The sequence below is a fragment of the Melanerpes formicivorus genome, unplaced genomic scaffold (genome assembly GCF_026170545.1).
Source record: "Melanerpes formicivorus ecotype bairdi unplaced genomic scaffold, bMelFor1.0.p_v2 SCAF_46, whole genome shotgun sequence".
NCBI lineage: Eukaryota > Metazoa > Chordata > Aves > Piciformes > Picidae > Melanerpes > Melanerpes formicivorus.
Window position 1 is genome coordinate 2990358 of NW_027142398.1, and position 26727 is coordinate 3017084.

Consider the following 26727-nt stretch of genomic DNA (forward strand, 5'->3'; position numbering starts at 1 on the left):
GCACAAACCGAGCCACAGCCCTTTTCCCTGGGTCCAGGTGGAGCCCAGCACACAGAGAGGGTGACATGGTCCCCCCAAGCCATGCACAACCTGAGGAGCAGACTCTTCTTTCTAGTATCAGGTGACAACATGAGAGGAAATGGCCTGGAATTGTGCCAGGGGAGGGTTGGGTTGGGGACTAGGAACAATTTCTTTGCTGCAAAAGTGGTCAGGGGTTGGCAGAGGCTGCCCAGGGAGGTGGTGGAGTCCCCAGCTCTGGAGGAGTTCAAGAAGCCTGCAGCCATGGGACTTGGGGCCATGGTTTGGTGGCCATGGTGGGGTCGGGCTGAGAGCTGGAATCTGTGATCTTAGAAGCCTCTTCCAATCAAAGCAATTCTGTGATTCTGTGACAAGAGCTTGCCCAGGCTGTGGGCCAACCACCTCACCCAGACCATCCCTTCTCTACTGCCCTGGGTCACACTGGGTTGAAATCCTTAACTGGGGCAGAATTGCCCCTGAAATGTCTTTGATTAGAATCACAGCATCACCAAGGTTGGAAGAGACCTCAGAGATCAGCAAGTCCAAGCTGTCACCCAACAGCTCATGGCTGCTGAACCATGGCTCCAAGTGCCACATCCAATCCCCTCTTGAACACCTCCTGGGATGGGGACTCCACCACCTCCCTTGGGCAGCACATCCCAATGGCTAACAACTCTCTCTGGGAAGAACTTTCTGCTCACCTCCAGCCTGAACCTCCCCTGGCACAACTTGAGACTGTGTCCTCTTGTTCTGGAGCTGGCTGCCTGGGAGAAGAGGCCAACCCCCACCTGGCTACAACCTCCCTTCAGGGAGTTGGAGAGAGCAAGAAGGTCTCCCCTGAGCCTCCTCTTCTCCAGGCTAAGCAACCCCAGCTCCCTCAGCCTCTCCTCCCAGGGCTGTGCTCCAGACCCCTCCCCAGCTTTGTTGCCCTTCTCTGGACACCTTCAAGTCTCTCAATGTCCTTCTTAAACTGAGGAGCCCAGAACTGGACACAGGACTCAAGCTGTGGCCTAACCAGTGCTGAGCACAGGGCAGGATGCCCTCCCTGCTCCTGGCCACACTGCTCCTGATCAGTGGGAGAAGAGCTGAGTGAAGGGCACAAGGCTGTGTGAATCCTGGCTGCTGGGCTCACAGGCAGCTGCATTTGATGTCTCTCTTGAGTTCCCGAGGACAGGATGAGCCAAGGATATCTAAATCCTGTTCAAGGCTTTTAATTTGAGGCCTGGATTAACAGAGTGACTCTGGCTTACCAAAGAGCAGTGCCAGAAGCTGTCACTAATTCAAGCTTCAACCCAACAGGGCAACAATGCAGCCTGGACAGTTCCAGGTTTGTTTTGTGCTCAGCAGCAAGATGAATTCTTTTGGAAGGTCTTTCTCCTCACCACTCCAGGTCCTGATTCACTTTCATGTGCTCTCTGCTCCAGCCTGAGAACAGCAGCAGATTCACTCCTGGGTCCCAGTTTGTGCCCACTTGCCCCTTGGCCTGTCCCTGGGCACCACTGCCAAGAGCCCAGCCCCAGCCTCTTGCCCCTCAGCCCTTGCTGAGCGTTGCTCAGCTCCCCTCTGGGGCTGCTCTTCTCCAGGCTCAACAGCCCCAGGGCTCTCAGCCTTTCCTCCTCAGAGAGATCCTCCAGGCCCCTCAGCACCTTCATAGCCTCTGCTGGACCCTTCCCTGTCCTTCCTGACCTGGGAAGCTCAGCAAATGAAGCCTCTGCCATGGCTGGAGGCAGCTTTGGCTCACACCTGCACCGGAGAAGTGGCAATGCTCTCATCCTCCTCAACTGTCTCTGCAGTCTGGCAGCCCAGGAAGCTCTTTTGGGCCAAGGGTTAAAATATTTAGGGGGTGTGGGGGGTGGAAATCAACCCTCATTAGCATTGGCAGGAAAATTCCTGCTTCATTTGGACTGCAGGAGTCCCCTTTGCAGCTGCTGTGTTGTGGCAGTCGCAGCCTGACGAGGGCCATTAGCCAAACCTCCTCTCTTTCCTCTTTGCCAGGAAACAAATCCCTTTCTTCTGCAGCCAAACAAGTGCCAGGTCAAACCCTCAGCTGCTGCAAATTCAGCACAGCTCCACTCAGCCCAAGGAGGCTGCAGCAGGCTCTGCCCAGGCTCCCTGCCCTCTGCCTGCAGGGACTGTGAGGGAATTTGGGCTGGCTTTGGAAGAATGCTCCTGTATCAAACCAGGAGAATCCTAACACAGCATCTGCAGGAGAAGAGCTTTGAAGTGATGGCTTAGTTCCACCTCTCCTGCAGGAAGGAGCTGGGTTTGACAGCCAGGATGTTGGGTTTGGCAATTAAAATGAATGGGAAATCAGTGCCAAATTCCCGACAGGAAGCTTTCCCGGGCTGGGAGGGAGCTCCTGGGTGCACCTGGCTTGTTCTGACAAGGAAGCAAAGCTGGGCACAGACCTGGGGCTGCTGCTCCTTGCTCATTTGTCTCCCTGGCTGAGGCTCAGGGCGGTGCTGCAGGAAGATCTTCAGCTCCTGCTTTGCTTTACAACCCCACAAGGCTCCCAGCTGAGGTTAGGAATATTTCCTGCATGGTCAAGCCCAGCAGCAGCCATGGCTGGAAGCCCCTTGCCCTGTCCTTGCAGCAGCTGTGCCCCTCTGGGCACTGCCAGGTAAGGGGAGCCCAAGGCTTCCTGGGGGCTGGGGACAACCTCTGGGCAACCAGAGCAGCCACAGCAGGCCCAGACTTGGCTGGAGGCTTTTGGTTTAGCTGAGGGGTGTCAAGGAAGCTGGAAAGGGAACTGGGGGAAAGGTGAAGGGCAGAGTTGGGTGTTTTATTTTCTGCTGAGGGACAGGTCTGGGCAGGCAAGCTGAGCATCCCTGCTGCTGTTGAGTCAGAGGTGTTTGCTTGCCCAGATGGTGGCTCAACTTCTCCTGCCAGATGCACAAACCCCCACCTCACTGCAACCTCCTTCCAGGGAGTTGTAGAGAGACAGAAGGTCTCCTCTCAGCCTCCTTTTCTCCACACTGAACATCCCCAGGTCCCTCAGCTGCTCCTCACCAGACCTGTTCTCCAGACCCCTCACCAACTTTGTTGGCCTTCTAACTAGGTCCAACCACCTTCCTGCCCTGGGCTCCTGCCCTGCTCCATGAAGCCTCCAGGGTCAGAAGAACATTAAAAGTGGAAGCAATCCCTCACAACCTCCCTGCCCTGGGCTCCTGTCCTGCTCCATGAAGCCTCCAGGGTCAGAAGAACATTAGAAGTGGAAGGAATCCCTCACAACCTTCCTGCCTTGGGCTCCTGTCCTGCTCCATGAAGCCTCCAGGGTCAGAAGAACATTAAAAGTGGAAGCAAGCCCTAAACAAATGAGAGGTATCAGTTATGTCTCTAGCCTCTTCCTCTCCATCACCTGGGATGGTGACACAGAGAAGCTAGGGAAGACAAAAGGTCCTTCAAGCACATCTTAAAAGGTCAAAACCAACTCAAGAACACCCCAGGTCTTGAGGTCAGACTGGCCAAGGCTCAAGGCTTGCCAAGCCACTGGAAGCTAATGCTGATCAAGTGTGCAAAAGTGCTGCAGCAGAGAGGCAGGACACAGGCTGCTCCCCAGAGGTGGCCATCCAGTGTCTCCAGCCCTCTGGATCCAAAGTGCTGTGAGTGTTCTGTGCTGTGCAGAGCAGTTGTGGCTTCAGCAGCTGCCAATTCAAACCCCAGGAGTTGGGGCAGCTCCACTTAACCTGCAGGGACCAAAAGCAAAGGCTTCAGGGATTGGCTGGGCTCATGCAGTGCCAGGCTGCAGCTTGGGCTGGGCACTAATCAGAGAACTCTCAGGGCTGGAAGGGAGCTCAAGGCTCAGCCAGCTCCAACCCCCCTGCCATGGGCAGGGACACCTCACACCACAGCAGGTTGCTCACAGCCACCTCCAGCCTGGCTGCAAACACCTCCAGGGATGAGGCTTCCACCACCTCCCTGGGCAGCCTGTGCCAGGCTCTCACCACCTTCCTGGGGAAGAACTTCTTCCTGACATCCAATCTCAATCTACTGAATGCTTGAAGTTGGAAAAGAGCTCTAGGATCACCCAGTCCAACATCAACCCAACCCCACCATGGCCACCAAACCCTGTCCCCAGGTGCCATGGCCACAGGTTTCTTGATCCCCTCCAGGGATGAGGACTCCACCACCCCCCTGTGCAGCCTGTGCCAAGCCCTGACCACTCCTGCAGTCAGGAGATTCTTCCTAATTTCCAAGCCAAGCCTCCCCTGGCACAGTTTCAGGCAGTTTCCTCCCCTGGATACCAGGGAGAAGAGACCAACTCCCACCTCACTCCAGCCTCCCCTCAGGGAGCTGTGGAGAGCAATGAGGTCTCCCCTCAGGCTCCTCTTCTCTAGACTAACCACCCCCAGCTCCCTCAGCTGCTCCTCACCAGGCTTTCAGCTCATTCCTGTGTCTCATGGGACAAACTCTTCCTACCAAGCCACACCAGAGCTTTCTTTCCCCCTCATTCCCTGGGGCCATGCTGCACCCCCATGGGTGCTCCTACCACAGCTGGGGAGTCCCTGATTTCCAGTTTGCTTTGCCAACCTGACCTGAAACTCCTGGAGCTTTGGATGCCCAGATTCCAGGGGCTGATTTGCACCCAAGATCCTCAAATCAAAGCTGCAGAGGGAGAAACCCAGGGGGGGTTTGCCAGCAGCAGCAGCAGCAGCAGGGTGCTGGATTGTGCACAGAGCTTCCTCCAGAAATGGAAAGCATCCTCTGCTCCCTGGCAGCCAGCAGCTGAGCAGCCCAGCAGCACAAAGGCTGGAAAGAGGCTGTGGACTTCACTCAGCCTTTGCAGCAGACCATGCTTCAGCTTCCAAGAGAGAGAAACTCTCTTCTGCTGCCAGCCCATGATGCAAACCCGGTGCTGTTAAGCCCTCAGGAGTAGCTGTGGTTGTGCTGGGCAGCAGGCACAGCTCCCCACGCTGGAGCTGAGCTGTGGGTTCCCAGGGAGCCCCCCCAGAGCCACCTCCCCCTCCCAGCAGCAGGAATCCCTGCCTGGGGCATGGGCCCTGGGTGCTGCTACTCACCTCTCGATGATGCTGTTGTTCAGCTGGAGATCACAGCTGACTGACCTCATCTGCTCCAGCAGCTCCTGCATCCTGCCAGGACACAAGCAGCTCCCTTACCCCTGTGCTGCTCACCTCCCTCCCAGCTGACTGACCTCATCTGCTCCAGCAGCTCCTGCATCCTGCCAGGACACAAGCAGCTCCCTTACCCCTGTGCTGCTCACCTCCCTCCCCTTGGGAGCACCTCCTGCAGAAGGGCTCAGCTGGCCAGGACACCCCACAGGTCACCAAAGGAGGATCAGTCACAGCCTCAGCAGATCCTTCAGCCCAGCCCTGTTGCTCATGCAGAGGGTGAGCAGTGTGTGGGGGTGTGTGGGGGTCCCACTTCTCCCTGGGGAGGGCACAAAACCCTCTTCCAAAAGACTCACCTAAGAACCATCTCCTGGTGTGGCTGCAGGGGGGGTAGGGGCAGGAGGAACCAAGGCCAAACTCTGCTTCTCTGTCTGGAGAAACCTGTCCAGAGCCTGCAGAGATGGAGAAGCCTTAGCAGCCCCCAGCACTCAGGGGGCTCTTTGCAGGGGCTGTTTACTGGGTGCAGATCCCCCCTGTGCCAGGCAGTCCTCAGGACCAGGGGTGCCACTGCCAGGGCTCTGCCCACCCCTGCAGTGAGGCAGAGCAAGACCTGCAATGGGATCCCCCACAGCAGGAGGCTCTTTGTGGCATCCCAGACTGGTTTTGGGTGGGAAAGGACCTTCAAAGCTCATCCAGTCCAACTCCTCTGCAGTCAGCAGGGACACCTAGAGCAGGCTGCTCAGAGCCCCAACCAACCTGCCCTGCAGTGGTGCCAGGGATGGGGCAGCTCCCAGCTCTCTGGGCAGCCTGGGGCAGGCTCTCCCCACCCTCACTGTAACAACATTTCTTCTCTCCAGTCTGAAGGGAAGGGGAAGGGAAGGGAAGAGAAGGGGAAGGGGAAGGGGAAGGGGAAGGGGAAGGGGAAGGGGAAGGGGAAAGGGAAAGGGAAAGGGAAAGGGAAAGGGAAAGGGAAAGGGAAAGGGAAAGGGAAAGGGAAAGGGAAAGGGAAAGGGAAAGGGAAAGGGAAAGGGAAAGGGAAAGGGAAGGGGAAGGGGAAGGGGAAGGGGAAGGGGAAGGGGAAGAGAAGGGGAAGAGAAGGGGAAGAGAAGGGGAAGAGAAGGGGAAGAGGAAGGGGAAGGGAAGAGAAGGGGAAGGGAAGAGAAGGGGAAGGGAAGAGACCTTTGAGATCATCCAGTCCAACCTATCACCCAGCACCATCTGATCAACCAAACCATGGCACCAAGCAGCCCATCCAGGCTCTTCCTAAACACCTCCAGGGATGTTGACTCCACCACCCCCCTGGGCAGCACATTCCCATGGCCAATCTCTCTCTCTATGAAGAATCTCTTCCTGGCATCCAGCCTAAACCTCCCCTGGTGCAGGGGAATCTCCCTCTTTTAGTCCCAACCATCCTCCCCTTGTCCTGTCACAACAGGCTCTGCTCAGAAGCCTGTCCCCAGCTTTCTGATCAGCCACTTGAAGCACTGCATGGCCACCAGAAGCTCTCCCTGGAGCCTTCTCTGCTCCAGGCTGAACAACCCCCAGCCCTCAGCCTGTGCTGACAGCAGAGAGCTCCCAGCCCTCCCACCCTCTCTGGGGCCCTAAATAGTGGTTGAGGAAGTCTCTGTTGTTCCCCTGCTTCACTCAGGCATCACTGCCCACTGGGGGTGCTGGGAGAGGGTAGCTTTCCAGGGTCTGGAAGCTGGGAGAGGGCAGCAGCAGCACCCCCAGGCAGGAGCCCTGGTGGCACCTACGCTCTGCAGGCACTCCTGGCACTCCATGGTCTCCACACTGCAGGCACTGATGCGGTTGCTGAGCCTCTTCAGGTGCTTCTTTATCTCACAGACCTTCCTAGAGGGGATAAAAAAGCCCAGCCCCAAGATTCCCAGTCAGTGATGATTTGTGTGCTGCTTGCTGCAAAGCTTTCTGCACCCAAGTGGAAAGGGAAAGCAGATCCCAGCTGCAGCTCTGCCCACGGCCACCACAGGCTGCCCAAACAGCACTGAGAGCAAATCAGTTAGGGGAAGTGGGGGTGAGATGAGGAGCAGCCCAAAGCCATCCCTGTGTGCACTGCAGGCTGGAGGGCTCAGCATCTGCCCAAAAAGCCTCCTGGGCTGTGCACTGCTTTCTGCACTCTCTCATGCTGGAAGAGCAGAAAAGTTCCCCCTTGAGCATGACCCTGTGGCCAGGATCTCTAAGGACTCCAAAACCCCAACTGGGTGGCACCTTGGAGGGCTCTGAGCTGGACTAGGAGCTCTAATGACTCCAAAACCCCAATTGGGTGGCACCTAGGAGGGCTCTGAGCTGGACTAGGAGCTCTAATGACTCCAAAACCCCAATTGGGTGCCACCTAGGAGGGCTCTGAGCTGGACTAGGAGCTCTAATGACTCCAAAACCCCAATCAGGTGGCACCTAGGAGGGCTCTGAGCTGTGCCAGGATCTCTAATGACTCCAAAACCCCAATCAGGTGGCACCTAGGAGGGCTCTGAGCTGAGCCAGGATCTCTAATGGCTCCAAAACCCCAATCAGGTGGCACCTAGGAGGGCTCTGAGCTGAGCCAGGATCTCTAATGGCTCCAAAACCCCAATCAGGTGGCACCCTGGAGGGCTCTGAGCTGGACTAGGAGCTCTAATGACTCCAAAACCCCAATTGGGTGGCACCTAGGAGGGCTCTGAGCTGAGCCAGGATCTCTAATGACTCCAAAACCCCAATTGGGTGCCACCTAGGAGGGCTCTGAGCTGGACTAGGAGCTCTAATGACTCCAAAACCCCAATTGGGTGGCACCTTGGAGGGCTCTGAGCTGGACTAGGAGCTCTAATGACTCCAAGCCCCAATTGGGTGGCACCTTGGAGGGCTCTGAGCTGAGCCAGGATCTCTAATGACTCCAAAACCCCAATTGGGTGGCACCTAGGAGGGCTCTGAGCTGGGCTGCCAGTGTGGGCAGGAGGAGAAGGATTTTCTAGAAGGCCTTGGAATGAAAGCCAGCTCTGGAGCTGCATAGGATTCAGTACAGGAGGGGAGAGTTTTCAGCTGGAAAGGTTTGCCTCAGGTGCTCAGGAATGTGCCAGGAGCAGTGATCAGTGTCTGACCTGTCCTTACCTCCTCCTTTCCTCTTCCTTCCTCCTGCCTCCTCTTTGCCCTGCCCTACCTTGTCCCTGCCCTGTCCCACCTTGTCTCTGCCCTGTCCTACCTTGTCCCTGCCTCCTCTTTGCCCTGTCCTACCTTGTCCCTGCCTTGTGCTTGCCCTGTCCCACCTTGCCCCTGCCTTGTCCCTGCCCTGTCCCACCTTTTCCCTGCCCTGTCCCACCTTGCCCCTGCCTTCTCTTTGCCCTGTCCCCTTTCCATCCTCCCTGTGTGCAGCCAGAGGTTTCCACACTGCAAGCCCTCACCCCTGGGCAGGTTTCACTCTGGGCACAGCAGCTGGTGCCCCACAGCCTCCTCCTGCCTCACCCAGGGACCTCTCCCCTTGGCTTCAGTGGGGACCTTGCCTCAGGGTGAGATTCCTCCCTGCTGCAGAGCAGGAGCCCCAGCTGCACCCAAGCAGAGCTTCTACCTTTGCTCACAGGGAGGCAAACCCCCCCCAGGAAGCCTCTTTGTGTGCTGCTGGTGGTTTTTTTTCTTTCCCCTGGGGTATTTTTGTACCTGTTTTTGTGTCCCTAGGGACAAGGCCCTCATGAGTCACAAGTGGGTATTCTGAATTCATTGCTGCCTCAGTTTTAATTGCCTTGTTTTCAGCCTCTTCCTCCTGGCAGCCAGGCTCTGTGGGTGGCTGTTTTCCTGGGGACTGGGAGGTGGAACTGCTCACCTCAATTATTCTTTCCTTTGGGATGTTTAAAGCCAAACCAAGCCTTCCTTTTTGCCTTTTAATGTATGTGCACACACTGTGACACCTCCACCCTGGGGCCCTGGAAGGAAGAGGGCACTTGGCTCCCCCAGCAGTCACACAGAGCTGCTGCTTTAAGGGCCCTACAGGAGCCCCTCAGCAGCAGGCACCAACAGCTCCATCTCCCTCCACATCCCAACACCCAGTGGAGAGCAGAGGGCAACCTGAACCCCTCTGGAAAAACAATCTCCTCTCCCACCCCTGCCAGGGTCCACAAGCCTAAAGCAGGGGCAAGGGGGCTGGTACCTCATCCTGCTGCCATGGAGAGCCAGAGCCTCCTGGTACTGCTGGACACAATCATCCTGGAAAATCAACAGAGCCTTCCTGGCCAGGTGCCCTAAATTCAGCCTAGAACCAGACAAGAAGAGGGAGCAAGGTTAGGGTTGGCCTTGAATGTGGGAGCATGAGAGTTCACCTGGCAGGAGGCATAGAGCTGGGTCCAAGTGGAGAGAGAGGAACTGAAGGGTTAATAATGAATTGAGCACCAGTGGTAAAAACCAGAAGCTAACTGTGGTCAAGACAAGAGGGAGGGCTGGGGGCTGCCTGAGCTGTGATCCCCCACCCCAGGGCACTTGGGAGAAGCCTTTCCCCCTGGAGTTCAAGGCCAATGTCCAAGGTTAGGCTGAAGGTTAATTAAGATTAAAGAGCTGCCTGTTCAGTTTCTCCATCCCTGGGATGTATCAAGGTCTGTGTCTTAGGGGTTTTGGCCTGTGTTAACCACCCCCCACCCCACCAGGTTCCAGGGGAAAGTGACAGGAGAGGTTTTTAAAGGCACAGAAGCCATCAGACACTTGGCTCCCACTCCAGCTCAGCAGATTTGGAAGCAGGATGCTTCCTGGCTCAATAAATGGCCCCAAATTAAGAGCTGTGTGAGGAACAGCCTGAGATAGAGCCATGGAATTGTTTCAGGTGGAAAAGGCCTCCAAGATCATCCAGTCCAACATCAACCCAACCTCACCATGGCCACCAGACCCTGGCCCCAAGTGCCATGGCCACAGGTTTCTTGAACCCCTCCAGGGCTGGGGACTCCACCACCTCCCTGGGCAGCCTGTGCCAAGCCCTGACCACTGCTGCAGCAAAGAAATTGTTCCTAATCCCCAGCCTAACCCTCCCCTGGTGCAGTTTCAGGCCACTGCCTCTCCTCCTATCACCTGATACTAGGGAGAAGAGAGCAAGCCCCACCTGGCTCCAACCTCCTCCAACCTTTTAGGCTGGAGGTGAGGAAGAAATTCTCCCCAGCAAGAGAGATTGGCCCTGGGGATGTGCTGCCCAGGGAGGTGGTGGAGTCCCCATCCCTGGAGGTGTTTAGGAAGAGCCTGGATGAGGCACTTGGTGCCAGGGTTTAGTTAACCAGATGGTGCTGAGTGATAGGTTGGACTGGATGGTCTCCAAGGTCTTTTCCAACCTGGTCCATTCCATTCCATTCCATTCCATTCCATTCCATTCCATTCCATTCCATTCCATTCCATTCCATTCCATTCCATTCCACTCCATTCTCCTTTCAGGGAGCTGTAGAGAGCAATAAGTTCTCTCCTCACCCTCCTTTCCTCCAGCCTCAACACCCCCAGCTCCCTCAGCTGCTCCTCCCCAGCCCTCTTCTCCAGACCCTTCCCCAGCTTGGTTGCCCTCCTCTGGACCTGCTCCAGCCCCTCAACATCCTTCCTGTGGTGAGGCCCCCAATGTTCTGATCCCCACTGCCCACCACAGAGGACCTGTCCCCACCTCTGCAGAGATTGTTCTCATCACCTTCATCTGCAACAGCCTGCAGCTGGGAAACTCTGCTGTGAAAGGTCCTGGCACCAAGGAAGCACCACAGAAGCCACTTCCAGGGGTGCTCAGCTAGCATCAACCACAGAATCAGAACAGTTGGAAGAGGCCTCTGAGGTCCTGGAGCCCAACCATCAAGGTTAACGACCCAGGGACATTTTACATCCCTTTGGGATTCCATCCAAACCACCAAACCCCTCCCTGGCCCCAGCATGGGGTAGGTCCTAAAACAGGGGAGAGGGCTGGGCCTTACTTATCCAGCTTGTGGATTTGTTCCTCGTTGTAGCCCAACCCTAGAGAGGAAAGACAGCAGTCAGCAGACGTCCTCCTGCCCATCACCCAGGAGATGGGCAGCTGGACAACACACAGAGGGCACAGACCACAGGATCAGAGGCTGTCAGGGGCTTGGAAGGGACCCCCAGAGAGCATTGAGTCCAACTCCCCTGCCAGAGCAGGAGCAGAGAATCCAGCACAGGTCACACAGGGACACATCCAGGTGGGTCTTGAAAGTCCCCAGAGAAGGAGAACTCCCCAACCCCTCTGGGCAGCCTGCTCCAGGGCTCTGGGACCCTCCCAGTGCAGAAGTTCCTCCTCATGTTGAGGTGGAACCTCCTGTGCTGCAGTTTATATCCAGTGTGGTTACTCCAGGGGCTACTGCTGTGGTGGCACCGAAATCACTGAGCCCAGGGGACCCTGGGGACACTCTCCCCATCACTTACTCAGGCAGCTCCTGGCCTTCTTGAACTGCTTGTAGATCAGCTGCACCTTCTCCAGGCAGCACTCAATCTGCTGGATGCTGCAAGGGGGACAAGGAGGAGTCACAGGATGGCTTCAGCTGGGGAAGACCTCCCAGGTCACCCAGTCCAGCCAGGACTTGGCCACCAAACCATGTCCTGAAGTGCCATGTCAGGAAGAAGTTCTTCCCCAGCAGGGTGGTGAGAGCCTGGCACAGGCTGCCCAGGGAGGTGGTGGAAGCCTCAGCCCTGGAGGTGTTTGCAGCCAGGCTGGAGGTGGCTGTGAGCAACCTGCTGTGGGGTGAGGTGTCCCTGCCCATGGCAGGGGGTTGGAGCTGGCTGAGCCTTGAGCTCCCTTCCATCCTGACAGCTCTGTGGTTCTAGGTCCATGTGGGATTTCTCCCTGGACAGCCCTCTCCAGTACCTGACCTCTCTTGCTGGAAAGAAATTTGTCCTGATACCCAACCTGAACCTCCCCTGGCACAGCTCCTGGCTGTCTCCTCTTGCTCCAGCCCCCCCAGAGCAAGGGGCATGAGGTTGGGGTGACCTCAGCACTTTGGGGTGAAAGCTGAACCTGCTGTGACAGACTCCTCTCTGTCTGGAGAATCACAGAATGCCTTTGGCTGGAAGAGAGCTTTAAGATCATGGAGTCCAACCCTTAACCCAGCACTGCCTGGTCCCCACTGAACCACTTCCCTCAGCACCACACCCCCAGGGCTTTGAAACCCCTCCAGGGATGGGGACTCCACCTCTGCCCTGGGCAGCCTGGGACAGGGTTTGACAACCCTTTGGGGGAAGGGATTGCTCCTCATGGCCAACCTAAACCTCCCCTGGTGCAACCTGAGCAGGGAGGTCATTGTGCCCTGTGCTCAGCCCCAGCTCTGCCCCCCTGCTCAGCACTGCTCAGGCCACACCTGGAGTCTTGTGTCCAGTTCTGGGCTCCTCAGCTCAGGAAAGATGTTGAGATGCTGGAAGGTGTCCAGAGAAGGGCAACAAAGCTGGGGAGGGGTCTGGAGCACAGCCCTGGGAGGAGAGGCTGAGGGAGCTGGGGTTGCTTAGCCTGGAGAAGAGGAGGCTCAGGGGAGACCTTCTTGCTCTCTGCAACTCCCTGAAGGGAGGTTGCAGCCAGGTGGGGGTTGGGCTCTTCTCCCAGGCAAGCAGCACCAGAACAAGAGGACACAGTCTCAAGCTGTGCCAGGGGAGGTTTAGGCTGGAGGTGAGGAGAAAGTTCTTCCCAGCAAGAGGAATTGGCCACTGGAAAGTTCTGCCCAGGGAGGTGGTGGAGTCTCCATCCCTGGAGGTGTTCAGGAGGGGATTGGATGTGGCTCTTGGTTCCATGGGTTAGTAGTCATGAGGTCTGTGGTGCCAGGTTGGACTTGATGATCTCTGAGGTCTTTTCCAGCCTTAATGATTCTATGATTCTCTGAGGCCATTTCCTCTTGTTCCATCACCTGTTCCTTGGGAGAAGAGCCTGACCCCCAGGACAGAGACACCACAGGGGTGTGCCCAGGGCTGTGGAAAGCTGCTTGCAAGGAGGAGCTGCTCAGGAGCACACAGTGGTGCCTGCTCAACAGGCTGGCAAGGCTCTCAGTAAAGCTGGTGCCACAAACCTCTTGTCTTCATGCACTTGGTGCCTGTGCTTCACCAGGTCAGACAAGATGCTGTCCAGGGCCCCTTGGAAGTCAAAGATGTTGTGGGAGCACTGAGAGAGCTCCTCAGCAACCTGAGGAGGAGGAGGAGGAGGAGAGGTTGGGGCTGGTTGCTGCAAACGCTGCCTGTGGGGGTGGGGGCTCCCCAGGGCTCACCCTCTGCAGCCTTGTCTTCACCATGGCCAAGTCCTTCAGGGCTGGCACCCCACTGCCTGCAGGAGCAGCCTCGTACCTGAGGAGGGGAGAGTGAGACTGCAGATTAGGCAGGAAATGTGGCCAGTGAGGCTGGGGAGACACTGGAACAGGCTGCTCAGGGAGGCTGTGGATGCCCTCTCCCTGGGGCTGTTCAAAGCCAGGCTGGATGAGGCCCTGAGCAGCCTGGGCTGGTGGGAGGTGTCCCTGCCCGTGGCAGGGGGGTTGGAACTGGCTGAGCTTTGAGGTCCCTTCCAACCCAACCCATTCTATCAACCTGTGATAGTCAGGAAATGGAGATTCCTTAGGCAGGAGGGCAGCCCAGAGGCAAAGGAAACCCACCCTGTGGTGGGGGAGGCAGCAGAGTCCCTGGGGCAGCTGGGTGATGCTTTGCTGGGGCACCAGGGTCCTGCATTCAGGGTCCAGGGTGTGAGCCCCAGGATGCAGAGTGCTGAGGGGGGCAAAAGCTCACCCTGCTGCCTCTAATTTGCTCCCAAATTGTTAGCTTCATCCCCCTTGGCTTCACACCAGCTCAGAGGCTGCCTGCCAGCCTGCAGCTGGCACGAGAGCCTGAGGCTGAGCTGCTGAAGTCAGCAGAAAGAGGCTGCCCCAGAGCACGGTGGAGAGGGCAGGGATGAGCCAGCGGCACCCAGCTGCAGCAGGAGTGCTGCTGGCACCACAGCCCTCTGCTGGTGCTGCTGGGGGCAGTGGGGACCACCTGGCTTTGGGCATGGGAATGAAGAGATTGGCTCCACTGGAAGGAGTGGAAGAGCAGCAAGCCAGCAGCAAAGGATTTCCCACTACAGCAGCACCACAGAAAAGCAAACCAGCCCTGGGGGACTGCAGCTGAAGTGGGCTCAGTGCTCCTGGGGGCAGGCTGGGTGGGAAGTGGGGGCATGGGAGCTGCTGAGGACAGCCCAGGCTGCTCCAGAACTCAGCTGCTGCTGAACTCTCTGCTTGGGGAGCCTCTTGAACGGAGTTAAGAGACACCTCAGCACGGATGGTGTGGGGCAGGAGGAGGAAAGCAGCACAATGGGCTCTTGGCAACCCTCCCTGGCACTGCCCAAGGTCCTCTGCAGGGCGTGGGGTCAGTGAGGGTGGCCAGAGCCCAGCGAGGGCCTGGCAGCTGCTGCTCTCCTGACTGTGTCTTAGCTCTGCTGGCAGCAGTGGCTCTGCTTCCCTGTCCCACAAGCTGGCAGCAGCAACTCTCTCTCCTCACACTTACTCTGGTGGCTCCCAGAGGCTGAAAACCCTGGAGCCAAGAGCCAAGGAGTGAGGACCAGTCCTGGGCTTCTGTGAAAGCAGGGACTGCCCAGGAACAACTGAAGCAGAGAAAGAGCCCCAGTGGCTCCTTCCCTGCAGCCTCCACGAGCAGTGAGAGCCTCTCTTACCCTCCAGCTGCCAGCTTTTCCCTGGCCTTTGCCTCATTCCTGATTATTCAGGCACACCTGAGAGCCCCACCTCCATTCTGCTGCATCCCCAGGGCTCCAAGCCACACTTACAGCACATAGGTCTTCACCTCAGTGAGCTGCAGGCAGGTGAGCAGCGAATGAGCTCCTCTCCTCTGCTCCAGAATCCTTGAGCACTCTGTTTTCAGGTTCCCACTGCCAACAGAGAAAAACTTCCTGTCCACCCTGTGCTCCTCAGCAGCCCAACCTCTGTCCCAGGGCTGACCATCTGTGCTTGGGGGTTAGCAGGGTGCTGGTGGCTCCCCTCTGGCTGCTCTGGGGGGAAATGGAGGGGATGGATGCAGGTAAAGCCTTGTGAGGAGCAGCTGACGGACCTGAGGGTCTGCAGGAGAGGAAGCTGAGGAGGAGACCTCATTGCTCTCTCCAGCTCCCTGAAAGGAGGCTGGAGTGAGATGGGGATTGCTCAAGCGATAGGACAAGAGGGAACGGCCTCTAATTGCGCCAGGGGAGGCGCAGGTTGGACGCTGGGAGCAATTTCCTCGGCTGCAAGAGCGGCGAGGGAAGAGGAGAGGAGGTTTGCTGAGCAGCTGCTTCCACCTGCCGGCAGCGCCTCCTCTGCTGCGCTCCCTCCCGGCGCCCCCCGCCCGCATCCCACCGGCCCCGGCGGGGCTGGAAGGTGCTGGGTTAACAGCTACCCATTCCCCCCGAGCCCTCGCGGTGCTGGCGAGGGGCAGCTCACCCCCACAGCACCCCCGGCCGCGGTGGGCTGCTCACTCACATCACCCAGTGCAGACCTCTGGCCAGCAGCTCCCGGCAGCGCCGCAGGGCTCGGGCGATGCGCAGCGTCTGGTGCAGGGCACCCACCAGGCTCTGCAAGGCAAAGGGCACTGCCACCACCGGGCACCTCCTCAGCTGGGGGCTCCCCCGGCCTCGGGGACACCCCCCCACCTACCTTGGCCGCGCTGCAGTCGGCCACCACGTCCACCTTGGGGACGAACTTCGGGAATTCAAGAGCCGCTGGAAAGGCAGAGAGAAGGCTTTGGGGAGTGAGCCCTGAGCCCCCTGGGGCGTCCCACACCCACCAAAGCAAACCCTGCAGCCACTCAGGGTTCCAGGCACCCTGCTGGAGGCTCAGTGCAGCCCTCTGAGGTGGGCAATGGTTTGAAACTGGAGCAGGGTAGGCTCAGGATGGACATCAGGAGGAAGCTCTGCACAGGGAGGGTGGCGAGACACTGGAGCAGGCTGCCCAGGAGGCCTCATCCCTGCAGGCATTTCAAGGTCAAGCTCGGTGGGGCCCTGAGCAGCTTGATGGAGTTGATGTCCCTGAGCAACTTGATGGAGTTGATGTCCCTGAGCAACTTGATGTAGTTGATGTCCCTGCTCACTGCAGGAGGGTTGGGCAAGATGACCTTGGAGGCTCCCCTCCGACCTGCTGCATTCTGCGCTCCGGAAGCGTGGATGGAAGCACAAACTGCTTGCAGAGCCCACAGGGAGCAGCACAGCTGCCCTTGGAACCCCCTGACGCTGCTCCAGCATCATCCCCTCCCGCTGCAGCTTGGGCTCCCTGAGGACAGCAATTCAACGAGCTGCCTCTTGGGGCTCCCCCTCCCTGCACACCCCGAAGCGCCTCCAAGAGCCGGCGCTACTCACGGTCTCTGTATCTCACTCCTACCACATCCTCTGGCTGCTCAGCAGTGCTCAGCAGGGTCAGGGGGCTGTGCTCTGTGGTTTTGCAGAAGTGGTGAGCTTGCAGGTTGGGATCCAGCTCGTACAGATGGCCTTCAAAGAAATACTCCTGCAGGTGTGGGACGACCTTCGTTTGTCTGAAGACGGCGTCTAAAAACTTGGTGGTACTGCGAGGGAGGAAGGAGGCAGAAGGGTGGGGACTGAGCTGTGGGGTGAAGGGGGCCAGGTTTCCATCCCTTCAACAGCCTCTTCTTGGAGATAATATCCCACAAGCACATCAGGACCCCCTGGAAAACCTCCCTGGGCTTCTCCACGCGCCGCAGCAGCTCCCAGTTTGTGCCTGTCCCAGCACAGGCTGCTTTGAGCCTGGCTGGCTGAACCCTCCCCCCACCTTCACCTACTGGAAGGAGGGGCTGAGGCTCCTGAGCACGTTTTTGTCCTGGCCTTGGCCCCCTTACGTGTTGTAGGAGTGGATGTAGATGTGATGGAAGGAAGCCTGCTGCAGGGAGAAGACATTGACCACCATCCTGTGCAGGATGTCGTTGGTGCCCGCGAAGAACTGGTCGAACCCCCAGCACTTCTCCTGGTCTGCCTCCAGGATGTTAGCCAGGATGGGGATCAGCTGCTCCTTCAGGCCCCTGCCAACACAGAAGAGATGTTTGCACAGCCTGGCATCACCCTGAGCTGACTGACAGGGTTTGGAGGTGTGCAGCTGAGCTCCCACCCCGATGGAGCCACTGCCCTGCCTTGCACTGCCTGCTCCTGGCCTGAGAGCTCTGCTGTCTGCAGGTGAGAACCTCCTGAGCCAGCTGAGCTGGGATCTCCCTCTCCAGCCCTGGGGTTAGGATGGGAGACCTGCAGTGGGATCCAGGCCCAGCAAGGATTCTGTGTCCAGTTCTGGGCCCCTCAGGTTAGGAAAGATGTTGAGATGCTGGAAGATGTCCAGAGAAGGGCAACAAAGCTGGGGAGGGGTCTGGAGCACAGCCCTGGGAGGAGAGGCTGAGGGAGCTGGGGTTGCTTAGCCTGCAGAAGAGGAGGCTCAGGGGAGACCTTCTTGCTGTCTGCAACTCCCTGAAGGGAGGTTGTAGCCAGGAGGAAGTTGGTCTCTTCTCTCAAACAACCAGCACCAGAACAAGAGGACACAGTCTGAAGCTGTGCCAGGGGAAGATTAGGCTGGAGGTGAGAAGAAAGTTTTCCCAGCAAGAGAGATTGGCCACTGGGATGTGCTGCCCAGGAAGGTGGTGGAGTCCCCATCCCTGGAGGTGTTCAAGAGGGGATTGGATGTGGCACTTGGTGCCATGGTTTAGTCATGGGGTCTGTGGTGCCAGGTTGGACTTGCTGATCTCTGAGGTCTCTTCCAGCCTGGGCGATTGTGTGGTGCTGTGCAGGGACACTCACGTGGAGAGCCTGCAGGTGATGGGCAGCTCATAGCTCCACTCGATGCTGCCATTCTCCTGCCTCTGCACCCCTGCAATGGCTCCAGGAGGCTTCTTGGTGAGAATTTTATACCTGGGGAAAGGAATTGCCAGTCCAAGCCCCCTGCCAGAGCAGGGCACCCACAGCAGGCTGCCCAGGTGGGGCTGGAATCTCTCCAGAGAAGGAGACTCCACAACCTCTCTGGGCAGCCTGCTGCAGGGCTCTGCCACCCTCACCCCAAAGAAGTTTCTCCTTAAGTTCAAGTGAAACCTCCTGGGTTCCAGTTTGTGCCCAGTGCCCCCTGTGCTGCCCCTGGGCACCACTGACAAGAGTCTGCCCCCAGCCTCTTGCTCCCCAAGCTTTAGCTCTTGTTGAGCATTGCTCAGATCCCCTCTGGGGCTGCTCCTCTCCAGGCTCCACAGCCCCAGGGCTCTCAGCCTTTGCTCCTCACAGAGATCCTCCAGGCCACTCTGCATCTGGGGACTCTCTCCAGTAGAATAGAATAGAATAGAATAGAATAGAATAGAATAGAATAGAATAGAATAGAATAGAATAGAATAGAATAGAATAGAATAGAATAGACCAGACCAGACCAGACCAGACCAGGTTGGAAGAGACCTTTGAGATCATTGAGTCCAACTTATCACCCAACACCACCTCCCTGGGCAGCACATCCCCAGGGCCAATCTCTCTTGCTGGGAAGAACTTCTTCCTCCCCTCCAGCCTAAACTTCCCCTGGCACAGCTTGAGACTGTGTCCTCTTGTTCTGGTGCTGGCTGCCTGGGAGAAGAGCCCAACCCCCACCTGGCTACAACCTCCCTTCAGGGAGTTGGAGAGAGCAAGAAGGTCTCCCCTGAGCCTCCTCTTCTCCAGGCTAAGCAACCCCAGCTCCCTCAGCCTCTCCTCCCAGGGCTGTGCTCCAGACCCCTCCCCAGCTTTGTTGCCTTTCTCTGGACACCTTCCAGCAGCTCAACCTCTTTCCTAACCTGAGTAGTTCCCTGACCCTCTTGAAGTGGGCAGCCCAGAACTGGACCCAGGAGTGTAGATGTGGTCTCACTAGGGCAGAGCAGAAGAGGCACAGGAGCAGAACCTCCCTCAAACCTGCTGGCCTCACTCTTCTTCATGCCCCCAAACTCTGCCTCCTCTCCCAGCTGTTCAGCCACAAAGTCACAAGAGTGCTTTTGAGGGCAGGCATGGTTAACAGGGCACATATCCTTCCCCCACCCCTCCAGCAACACTCCCCAGGGGCCACAGTCCAGGGCTTCCCAAGCTCTTCTATGGCTCTGTCTCCACAGAGAGAGTAATTGGCCACCGGGATGTGCTGCCCAGGGAGGTGGTGGAGTCCCCATCCCTGGGGGTGTTCAAGGGAGGATTGGATGTGGAGCCATGGTTTAGTTGTCAGGAGGTGCTGGGTGGAAGGTTAGACTCAATGTCCTCTGAGGTCTCTTCCAGCCTGGTTGGTTCTGTGGCTCTAAAGCAGCAGCAAACCGCAGTGCCCAGGGCCCGCAGGGCGCCGCCGGAGCACACCGAGCCTCAAGCAGGCTGTCCTGCAGCCCCCAGCCCCAGCAGCAGCCCCCAGCTCTGCCAGCTGGGCAGGGCACCTACATGATCTCCTTGTTCCTGCGGGGTCCCCCGAAGGGCAGGAAGGGCAGGCTGCCGGTGGCAGCGTGGTAGAAGGTGACGCCGATGCTCCAGAGGTCCACGGTGACGCCGTAGGACTTCTGCTGCGGCTGGCGCAGCACCGCTCGCTCGTACAGGTCTGGGTGCTGCAGGGGGGAGCACACAGGACACAACTGACCAGGCTGGGAAAGACCTCAGAGATCACCAAGTCCAACCTAGCACCCAGCACCACCTGGTCAACTCAACCATGGCACCCAGTGCCTCAGCCAGGCTCTTCCTAAACACCTCCAGGGATGGGGACTCCACCACCTCCCTGGGCAGCACATCCCAAGGGCCAGTCTCTCTTGCTAGGAAGAACTTCTTCCTAGCATCCAGCCTGAACCTCCCCTGGCACAGCTTCAGACTGTGTCCTCTTGTTCTGGTGCTGGTCGCCTGAGAGAAGAGCCCAACCCCCACCTGGCTACAACCTCCCTTCAGGCAGTTGTAGAGAGCAAGAAGGTCTCCCCTCAGCCTCCTCCTCTCCAGGCTAAGCAAATTTCTCTGCTGGGAGGGTGCTGGAGCCCTGGAGCTGCCCAGAGAGGTTGTGGAGTCTCCTTCTGTGGAGACTTTGGAGTCCCACCCTCAAGGTGCTCCTGTGTGAGCCGAGCTGGACTCAGCCACCTCCCTTCCACCATCCCATGGTGAGTCCCCAGGGGCCAGCAGGCTGGGGGCACAGCACACTCACCAGATACTCCTCTGTGCCATAGACAGACACAAACTTCTCATCATCCTCCAGCTCCCTGGCAGCCCCAAAGTCTGTCAGCTTGTAGATGCTCTGCCCGTCGTCCCCCACCAGCCGCATGATGTTGCCGGGCTTGATGTCCCTGTGCACGACGCCCTTCTCACGCAGGTGGTTCATCCCTGCCACTGGGCACGGGTGGGGAGGCACTGGTCACCCCTGGGGCTCCAGCACTGGGCTCCAGAGGGCTTTGCTTAAATGCAGGAAGAGGAGAAGGAGCAGGGAAGGGAGGAGCCGGCGGGGGGAAGGTGGCTGCGGGGATGGAGAGCAGATGGGAGGGGACTGCCCTGGTGCTGCTCCGTGCTGGGCACAGCCTGCTGCACAGCTGCTTGAGAATGCAGAATTAACCAGGCTGGAAAAGACCTTTGAGATCATCCAGTCCAACCTACCACCCAGCACCATCTAACCAACTACACCATGGCACCGAGTGCCTCATCCAGGCTCTTCCTAAACACCTCCAGGGATGGGGACTCCACCATCACCCCCTCCCTGGGCAGCACATCCTTCCCTGCTTCCTGGAGCAGGTCTGGAGCAGGCTGCCCCTGAATGCGGAGCTCACAAACCCACCCCACTGGGAGGGGCAACCTCTGCTCTGTGCAGCCCTCATGTCCACAGCCCAGGGCTGGTGCCCGTAGGGCTCCACCAGCACCATGAGCTCCCCAGCCCAGAGCTCCTCAGCCCTGGGCTGTGCTCCTGGGGGCAGCACAGGAACAAAAGACACTGCAGGTCCCTTCTGCCTGGAGGGGGCAGATGGGGAAGTGAGAAGATGATGATACTGAGGAGAGGAGGCTTGGGGCCTTAGGGAGCTTGGGTTAGGCAGCAGAAGAGTTGTCCCATTGCAGCTGCAGGCTGCTGAAGTCTCGTGCCCTTGCTGCTGCCAGGAAGGCCAAAGAGGTAGCCCCCTGTGCTGGGTGGGAGCCCCACACTCACCCACACACTGCAGCACGATGAGGAACTCAGACTCAGCCAGGCCAAAGGCATTCACTGGGTCTTCCAGCACGCTCAGCAAGCTGCCACTGGAGCAGTACTCCATCACCAGCACCTTCTGCTTGCTGCTGCCCTGTGGGGAGCAGCAGCCAGGAGGGCTCAGCTAGCCCTGTCTCCCACCTGGTAGCCTGTTCCCCCTGCCTGAGCAGGACCAGGTCCCCTTCCTCTGGTTGGTGGGTCCCTGGGTTTCCCCAGCTTGGACAGCCTAGCACTGGAGGGTGTCCCCTCTGTGCCACATGCCTGGGCAGGTGACAAGAGCAGGTCACATCCGTGCTCCAACCCAGCCCCCCCAGTGCTGAAGGGCTAGGGGGAGGTGAAGGAGAAGGCAACCCAGGAGCACTGCTCCCCTCCCACAGCTCACAGCAGTAGCCCTGTGGCACAGCCCCAGGTGGCACAGCCCCAGGTGGCACAGCAGGCTCCCCAGCCCAGCTCCCACTTACTGTCTCCTCCACAGCAAACAGTTTGACAATGTTTTTGTGGTTGAGCTTCCTCAGCATCTCAAACTCTCTCATCTGCACCTCCTGGGGCCGCAGGTAGCTGGCATTGTTAAAGACCTTCACAGCAACCAGCTCCCCAGATTTCTGGGGAGAGAGAGGAAGTGGAAGTGGGAAGTGAGGCCATCCCCATCCTAAGCAGCTCCAGCAGCAGCTCCAATGCTGCTTCCCCCATCCCTCTCATGCTGCTAAGTGTTTTCTGACCAGGTGCCCATGGAGTTGTTTGGGTTGGAAAAGGCCTCTGAGCTCACCCAGCCCAACCATCAACCCAGCACCACCAGGGAGCTGTTTGGGTTGGAAAAGGCCTCTGAGCTCACCCAGTCCAACCATCAACCCAGCACCACCAGGGAGTTGTTTGGGTTGGAAAAGGCCTCTGAGCTCACCCAGCCCAACCATCAACCCAGCACCACCAGGGAGTTGTTTGGGTTGGAAAAGGCCTCTGAGCTCACCCAGCCCAACCATCAACCCAGCACCACCAGGGAGTTGTTTGGGTTGGAAAAGGCCTCTGAGCTCACCCAGCCCAACCATCAACCCAGCACCACCACGGCCACCAAACCCTGGCCCCAGGGGCCATGCCTGCATGTAGTGTGAACCCCTCCAGGGACGGTGACTCCACCACCTCCCTGGGCAGCCTGTGCCAGTGCCTGACCACTCTTGCAGTCAAGACTTTGCTCCTCATCTCCAACCTAACCCTCCCCTGGCACAATTTCAGCCTTGTTTCTTTCCCCTGCAGAAGCAAAGTGCTGTGATCCCTTTGCTCCCTGGCCCTGCAGGTGCCCCAGGGCAGGGGTGGTCGCTCAGCTCCATCACCAACTGGTGGCTGAGGCAGTTGGTGATGCTGGGATGGGGCTGGTTTGGGGGCTGGTTTTGATGCCTCTCTGCCCTGCTCAGGCAGACTGCTCAAGACACTTCAAAGCCCAGCGAGGCAGAGCCTCTGTTCCAGCCCTGGCAAGTGTTTGCATGTCCTATGCAAATGGGCCAAGGATGGGGTTTTCAAAACCTCTGGGCATTCCCCCAAAACCCAGCTCCTGAACTCCCCACCCCCACGCTCCCTCGGTGCACCACGAGCAGGACCTGGCTGTGAGCACCCCAGGAAGCTGCCCTTGACCCTCCACCCTCACCTGGAGCCCAAGGGGAAGGAGCCAAAGGGAAAATGAAAACGAAAATAAGCCCCAGCACAGCCCCCGCCCGGGGAGGCTGAGCAGAGAGGAAGCTCCTGCGGGGTAGGAGGGTTGGGGGAGGTGGATTTAGGGTGGTTGGTGCCCCCCTCCCCTCGCTCACCTTGTTGCGAGCCTTGTAGACAGAAGCTGTGGCGCCCTGCCCCAGGAGGTCCTCGGTGCTCCAGAGGTAGTTCGGGGTGCTCTGCATCTCCACGAGCACCACTGGGGGGTGGGAAGGAGATGGCTCACCCCCGGGGGGTCACTGCTCTGCTCCAGCCCAGCCACAGAACCCCAGCCTGGCGCCGGGCAATGCCCAGGGGGCAGCAGCCGAGCGGCAGGAGGTGTCCCTCGGCCGAGCAGCCTCCAGCCTCTTCCCGGCGAGCAGCGCCGGCTCGCAGGGCTGCTCATGAACCGAGCTGCCAGAGAAACCCACCCCCAGCGCCGGGACCGGCAGGAAGCACTGACAGATGCGGAGAGGGGAAGGAAAGGGGGAGGGATAAAAAAAGGAGAGAAAGGAAAAGCAAAAGAAAGAGCAAACAAAAGGTTGAAGCTGCAAGGTGGCGAGCGGCACCTCCCCTGCCCCGGCGCAGAAACCCGGCCGATTGCAAAACCAGCTCGGCAAGCATCAGCTGCGGCTGGAGGAGGAAATGCTTCAGCTTCCTGCTTCAGAGAGAGAGAGAGAAAAAAAATTCCCAGAGTTGCAGCACTCCCCAGGCCTGCTGAGCTCCCCAGCCAGCCCTGGGATGGACCCAAGGGTGCTGAGCGCCCCCCAGCACACAGCCTGCCCGGGGAGGGGAGACCAGGGGCTGCAGCCAGCCTCTGCCTTCCTCACTCAGCCTCAGAGGGAGGTGGAGCTGCTGGAGAGGGTTCAGAGGAGGACAGGAAGATGAGCAGAGGGCTGAAGCACCTCTGCTATGGGGACAGGCTGGGAGAGTTGGGTTTGTTCAGCCTGGAGAAGAGAAGGCTCCAGGGAGACCTTAGAGCTGCATTTCAGTAGCTGAAGCGGACCTAGGGGAAGGCTGGGGAGGGACTGCTCAGAAGGGCTTGGGCTGACAGGACAAGAGGCAATGGGTTGAAACCAGAGCAGAGATAGTTTGGCCATCAGGAGGAAGTTCTGCACAGTGAGTGGTGAAACCCTGGAACAGGTTGCCCAGGGAGGTGGTTGAGGCCTCAGCCCTGCAGGCAGCCAAGATCAGACTGGATGTGGCCCTGAGCAGCCTGCTGCAGTTGGAGCTGTCCCTGCTGCCTGCAGGGGGGGTGGACAAGATGACCTTAGAGGGTCCCTGCCAGCCCAGTGCCATCTGTGACTCTGCCTTCCTGAGCTGTGCTGGGGGTCAGTGCTTGGCCCTGGCTGCTCCTGGCATGGGAAACCCCCCAAGAGGAGCTGAGGGGCACTGAGCTGGGGGGCACAGGCTGGCCCTTTGCCCTGAGCTCATCAAAAGGGCTGGTGCTGGGGAGCAGAGCTCAGCAGGAAGCAGAGCAACACGAGGGGGACCAAGTGAAACTTGAACTCACTTGGACTGGAGTCACTCTGCTGCAGCTCAGCTAACAGGAAGAGACCTGGAGACCTCTTGAAGCCTGAGGCTGAGCATGGCCAGGGGAGGGCAAGGAGGCTGCTGAGGGATCTTGAACTGAAGTCCTGTGAGGAGCAGCTGAGGGACTTGGGGGTGGTTTAGCCTGGAGAAGAGGAGGCTGAGGGGAGACCTCATTGCTCTCTCCAGCTCCTGAGAGGAGGCTGGAGGGAGGTGGGGGTTGGTCTCCTCTCTTTAGTAGCAGGTGACAGAAGGAGAGGAGATGGCTTCAAGCTGCACCAGGGGAGGTGGAGATTGGATATCAGGAAAGATTTCTTTCCTGCAAGGATGGTCAGGGATTGGAGCTGCCAGCCCTTGGAGCCCAGGGACTCCAGGACATCCCAGCTGCCCCAGCAGCTCTCCTGGCTGGTTGCATAGTTGTGGTGGGAGATCCATCCCAGATCAACTGCAGCACCTCACCCACTGGGGCAGAGCCTGGCTCCCTTCAGACCTCCTTATCCCATCTTCTGCTTTCCTTTCACACTTTGTAGCCTATTTCCTTTCCATTTGAAGGCTTCTTTCCTTTCCTTTGACATTTTATAGCCTATTTGCTTTCCACTTTATTTCCTTTCTTTCTGTTTCCATTGTATGCCTTATTTCTCTTTACATTTCCTACCTTGCTTCCTTTCCTCTTCCTTTTTTACAGCCTGTTTCCTTTCCCTGCTTGCCCCACCGGCAGGTTTCATCCTCCCCAGCTCCAGGCTGCCACCCAAAAGCCCTCCTTGACCTGCTCAGAGCGGTCACATCCGTGGTCAGAAAGCAGCAAATCCCCCTCGGCACCAACCACACAGCAAGAGCCTGGGGCTGTGACAAGCAGGTGACAAAAAGGGTTCCAGCTGGTGGCAGCAGAGCCTCGAGAAGAGAAGCCCTGCGGCAGCTCTGCCTGCGACAGGCACCGGCCTCTTGCGACAGGAGCAGGGCTGAGGGCTTGGAACCCAAAGGGGGAGATTCAGACTGGAGAGAAGGGAAAGATGTTGTCCCCAGCTTGTCAAACTCACTTTCTGCCCTGGACAGGCTCCTTCCTCGCTGATGGCAGTGCCCAAGTGCTCCTTCTGCTTTGGGGCTGCTTTGCTTCAAAGCAGCTTTCCCAGCTGGAGGTTCACAGAGCAGGGAGTCAGCGGCTTGATGCCCTGCAGCAGCTCCCTCCACAGCCAGGGCTGCTCCTGCCACGCACAGGGACCCCTGGCCTGCTCACCACCACCACAGGGACAACGGGCAGAGCTTGCTCCTGTGCTTCACCACTAGCTGGTGCTCACTGGGCAGGAGCCAGACAGCTGCAGGTCCTACCCAGGCCCCCAGATGGTCTGGGTGGGTATTTCCCCACCCTTGGCACTGCACTGCTGGCAAACTACGTCCTGCTGAGAGGGAAAAACCTCCTTCAGGTGAACCCCTCACAACCTGTCTCTTCAGGTGGCAGTGCTCCAGGTGAGCAGGTACATGGATGGAGAGGGTCTGAGGTGCTAACTGGAGACATTTATTTCTGTGGAGCAGCTCTCAAAAGCTTTAACACAGCCCCAACCCCAGACAGCATCCACCTGAACTCCAGGTTTCGATGCACAGAAGTAAGGCAGCAACCTCCAGCTGCAAGGACCTCCTTTGCCTGGATATTGCTAAGAGCTCTTCCCAGGGCTCTGGGGAGCAGCCCAGTGACCACTCACCCTGTACCAAGTGCAAGGCTGGGGAAGCACAACAGGTGGAATTTCTTGCCCCAAGTGAAGCTGTTTTGATGCAGCAAAGAAATGGATGAGAACTTGGCTCCCCTAAACCTACTTCTGTGCAAGAGCAATCTTGCCTTCAACCAAAAGAACCCAACCCAAACCAAAACACAACAACAACCAACAAACAAAGGAGGAAAAAAAAACCCCAAACAACCCACAACCAACACAATGAAATCAAGAGAAACTCCCCAGACCCAGCACAGGAGGTGTTCAGCACAGGCAAGCCACAGGCTCTTTGTGAACAGGTAATCAAAAGACCAAAGCTGTGCACCTAAGGTTTGCTTCTGGCTTGTCACAGTGCACCCCAAGGACTTCATCACTTCCACTGCAAGGAGATGCAGTAGAGAGGGAGAGGAGGGGAGGGGGGAAAGTGAGAGGCTGTGATCACCACCCACTGCTCTGACAACGAGGAACAAATGTCCCAAGCCATGGAGTGGGAGCCTGGGGATGGAGCTTGGAGAGGGAGAGGTTTAGCAGCCCCTAAAGCACACTGCTCTGACCCCCAGCCAAGGGGAGAAGCCCAGGAAAGCTTCAGGAACCCAGGAAAGCAACCAGGAACAAATGTCCCAAGCCAAG

The 26727-nt window shown here is 58.2% G+C and overlaps 1 protein-coding gene across 1 annotated transcript; it reads right to left on the bottom strand.

The window, feature by feature from the left end:
- Positions 1-1221: 1221 nt before the first annotated feature.
- IKBKE (inhibitor of nuclear factor kappa B kinase subunit epsilon) lies at positions 1222-23467 on the bottom strand. The gene is given in 21 exon segments (XM_068159633.1): positions 1222-3704; positions 5037-5108; positions 5444-5473; positions 5475-5539; positions 6842-6938; positions 9217-9318; positions 10991-11030; positions 11457-11533; positions 13082-13194; positions 13277-13352; positions 14815-14916; positions 15500-15591; positions 15674-15738; positions 16372-16574; positions 16866-17045; positions 17806-17916; positions 19429-19589; positions 20168-20349; positions 21152-21281; positions 21649-21789; positions 22984-23467. Coding segments are annotated over 21 exon segments (2160 nt in total). The 5' UTR covers positions 23071-23467; the 3' UTR covers positions 1222-3670.
- Between the last annotated feature and the right edge of the window lie 3260 nt (positions 23468-26727).